Source organism: Apteryx rowi, unplaced genomic scaffold, assembly GCF_003343035.1.
Source record: "Apteryx rowi isolate R43461 unplaced genomic scaffold, aptRow1 scaffold_1053, whole genome shotgun sequence".
In the NCBI taxonomy this organism is placed as follows: Eukaryota; Metazoa; Chordata; class Aves; order Apterygiformes; family Apterygidae; genus Apteryx; species Apteryx rowi.
The window spans coordinates 5557-8682 of NW_020447257.1; the positions used below are offsets into that span (position 1 = coordinate 5557).

General features: G+C 67.0%; 1 protein-coding gene across 1 annotated transcript in view; it reads left to right on the forward strand.

Annotated features, from left to right (window-relative positions):
- The window catches only part of LOC112967642 (roundabout homolog 3-like), a 12600-nt gene that overhangs the window by 1418 nt on the left and 8056 nt on the right, over positions 1 to 3126 (forward strand). Inside the window, exons 2-6 of the mRNA XM_026069004.1 lie at positions 1322 to 1648; positions 1835 to 1992; positions 2079 to 2199; positions 2284 to 2422; positions 2590 to 2624. Coding sequence (XP_025924789.1) covers positions 1322 to 1648; positions 1835 to 1992; positions 2079 to 2199; positions 2284 to 2422; positions 2590 to 2624 — 780 coding nt within the window. The remainder of the gene's footprint in view (positions 1 to 1321; positions 1649 to 1834; positions 1993 to 2078; positions 2200 to 2283; positions 2423 to 2589; positions 2625 to 3126) is intronic.

Genomic DNA, 3126 nt, shown 5'->3' on the forward strand with positions numbered 1-3126 from the left:
GGCGCCGGGAAAGGGACCGTCCCGTGCAAAGGGAGGGACGTGCGGGCACGCGTGTTTGCGTGCACGCGCGTGTGCGGGTACGGGCCCACGCGGGTTTGCGTGCACACGCGCGCGCACGGGTGTGCGCGTGCACAGGAGGGTGCCCGTGCGAGCACGCGCCCGGCGGCCGGTGCCCGCGACAACAGTGACGCTCGGTGACCGGCGGCTGAACTGCAGCGCCGGCGCGGGGACGCAGGCTGCGGGTGGCCCTGGGGACACGATGGGATGTGACATAGGGGGCCCTGGGGACATGATGGACCATGCTGTGGGTGGCACTGAGGACACGATGGACTGTGCTGTGGGTGGCCCTGGGGACACGATGGGCTGTGACACAGGGGACCCTGGGGACATGATGGACCATGCTGTAGGTGGCACTGAGGACATGATGAACTGTGCTGTGGGTGGCCCTGGGGACACGATGGGATGTGACATAGGTGGCCCTGGGGACATGACAGGCTGTGCCGTGGGTGGCACTGGGACATGATGACATGTGACATAGGGGGCCCTGGGGACATGATGGACCATGCTGTGGGTGGCCCTGGGGACACCAGGGGTGGTGACATAGGGGGCCCTGGGGACATGATGGACCATGCCATGGGTGGTTGTGGGGACATGATGGGCTGTGACATAGGTGGCACTGAGGACACGATGGACCATGCTGTGGGTGGCCCTGGGGACACCAGGGGTGGTGACATAGGTGGCCCTGAGGACATGACGGACCATGCTGTAGGTGGCCCTGAGGACACCAGGGGTGGTGACACAGGGGGCCCTGGGGACATGACGGACCACGCCGTAGGTGGCACCGAGGACACGATGGCCCATGCCATGGGTGGCCCTGGGGGACACGACACCTTATTTACTGCCTCCCTTGCAAGCGCCGGGGATTTACCAGCGACGTCCTGTTCTTCATCCTTTGCCTTCCCGATGATTTTCCCTTTCGGATAAATGCAACCACCCTTAGATCCCTCCCAAAATCATATCACCTGCCTCTTGGCTCCAGGATATTTCGCTGCGGCTGCTTGCGGCCAGCAAAATTTTCCAGTGGGGCCAAAAAAATGAGGAGACGCTTCCCTGGAGGGAAATATCCATAGGGCATCTCTCCTTTCCCTCCCGTCCTTCGCTTTCCCTTGCATGGATGAAGGGCGGCTGAACCCGGGAATTAGCCAACTTATTTTTCCCTGGGGCAAAATTCCAGCTGGGGTCGGGATGCTGGGGATTTCCGCCGGAAAACCCTCTTGGCCTCCCCGTCGCGCCCAACTTGGTGTCGCCTCCCCCGGGCCAGGCTCGGGGCCGCATCCGGAGGACGCGCCGCCCCGCATCGTGGAGCACCCGGCCGACCTGCTGGTGTCGCGGGGCGAAGCGGCCACGCTGCGGTGCCGGGCCGAGGGTCGCCCCGCGCCCGCCGTCCGGTGGTACCGCGACGGCGAGCGGGTGCCCACGGCCAGCGAGGAGCCCCGCTCGCACCGCACGCTGCTGCCCGGCGGCTCCCTCTTCTTCGCCCGCGTCCTCCACGGCCGCAGGGGCAAGGCCGACGAGGGCGTCTACGTCTGCGTGGCCACCAACTACCTGGGCGAAGCCACCAGCAGGAACGCCTCGCTCGAGGTGGCCGGTAAGCGGCGGCGACGTGCGGCGCCTCGCGGAGGCCCGAGGCCACGGGGATGGGCTGGTGCCCGAGCGAAAGCCACCGCGAGCTCAGGGCGATGCACGGGGAGGTGTTTCCGGGAGGGGGAGCGGACCCATTTCGCAGCAGGGAAGACTGAGGCTGCCGTCTCCCGTTCCCCCCACCCCGGGGCAGTGCTGCGGGACGATTTCCGGCAGGCGCCCAGCGACGTGGCGGTGACGGCGGGCGAGCCGGCCGTGCTGGAGTGCGTGCCGCCCCGCGGCCACCCCGAGCCCAGCGTCTCCTGGAAGAAGAACGGCGTCCGGCTCAGCGACGAGGACCGGCGTCTCGCGGTGAGGAGGCGGTGGGGTGGCCGGCGGCGGCGTGCATCCCCCCGCCGCCCTCCGCCCCGCCGTCATCCCAGCCCCGCTTCTGGCAGATCCGCGGCGGGAAGCTGATGGTGGCCAGCGTGCGCAAAAGCGACGCCGGCGCCTACGTCTGCGTGGCTGCCAACGCGGCGGGCGAGCGGGACAGCGAGCCGGCCGAGCTGGTGGTCCTCGGTGCGTGGGCGCGGCGGTGGCGGCGGTGAGCTGGGGACGCGGCGCCGGTGCCACCGGGGGGGGCTCACGGCAGGCTCCCCGCAGAGCGCCCCGTCTTCAGCAAGCGGCCGCTCGGCCGGGCGGTGCTGGCCGAGGCGACGGCTGAGTTCGCCTGCGAGGCCCGGGGTGACCCGCCGCCCGCCGTCCGCTGGCGCAAGGACGACGGCGAGCTGCCGCCGGGAAGGTAAGCGGAGCGGCGCCGGGGACTGGGGACGCCGGCGCGGAGGGCGCTGCGTGGCGGCGTCCGCGCTGCAGCCGGCGTCCTTGCCGTGCGCTGGCACCTGGGCTGCACGTGGTGTCCGTGCTGTATCCGGAACTTTGGCTGTGTCCGGCATCCTTGCCGAATGCCAGCATCCTTGCTGCATACAACATCCTTGCTGCATGTGGTATCCATGCTGCATCCAGCATCCTTGCTGCATGCCGGCATCCTTGCTGCATTCAGTATCCATGCTGCATCCGGCATCCTTGCTGCATCTGGCATCCTTGCTGCATGCCGGCATCCTTGCTGCATCCAGCATTTGCGCTGCATTCAGCATCTTTGCTGCATGCAGCATCCTTGCCATGTGCTGGCATCTTTGCTGCATCCAGCATCTGTGCTGCATCCGCTGTCCTTGCTGTCTGCCGGCATCCATGCTACACCCGGCATCTGTGCGGCATCCGGCATCCTTGCTGCATCTGACATCCATGCTGCATGCAGCATCCTTGCTGCATCTAGCATCCTTGCTGCATCCGACATTCTTGCTGCATCCAGCATCCTTGCTGCATCCGGCATCCTTGCTGCATGCAGTATCCATGCTGCATCCGGCATCCTTGCTGCATCCGACATCCATGCTGCATCCAACATCCTTGCTGCGTGCAGCATCCTTGCCATGTGCTGGCATCCTTGCT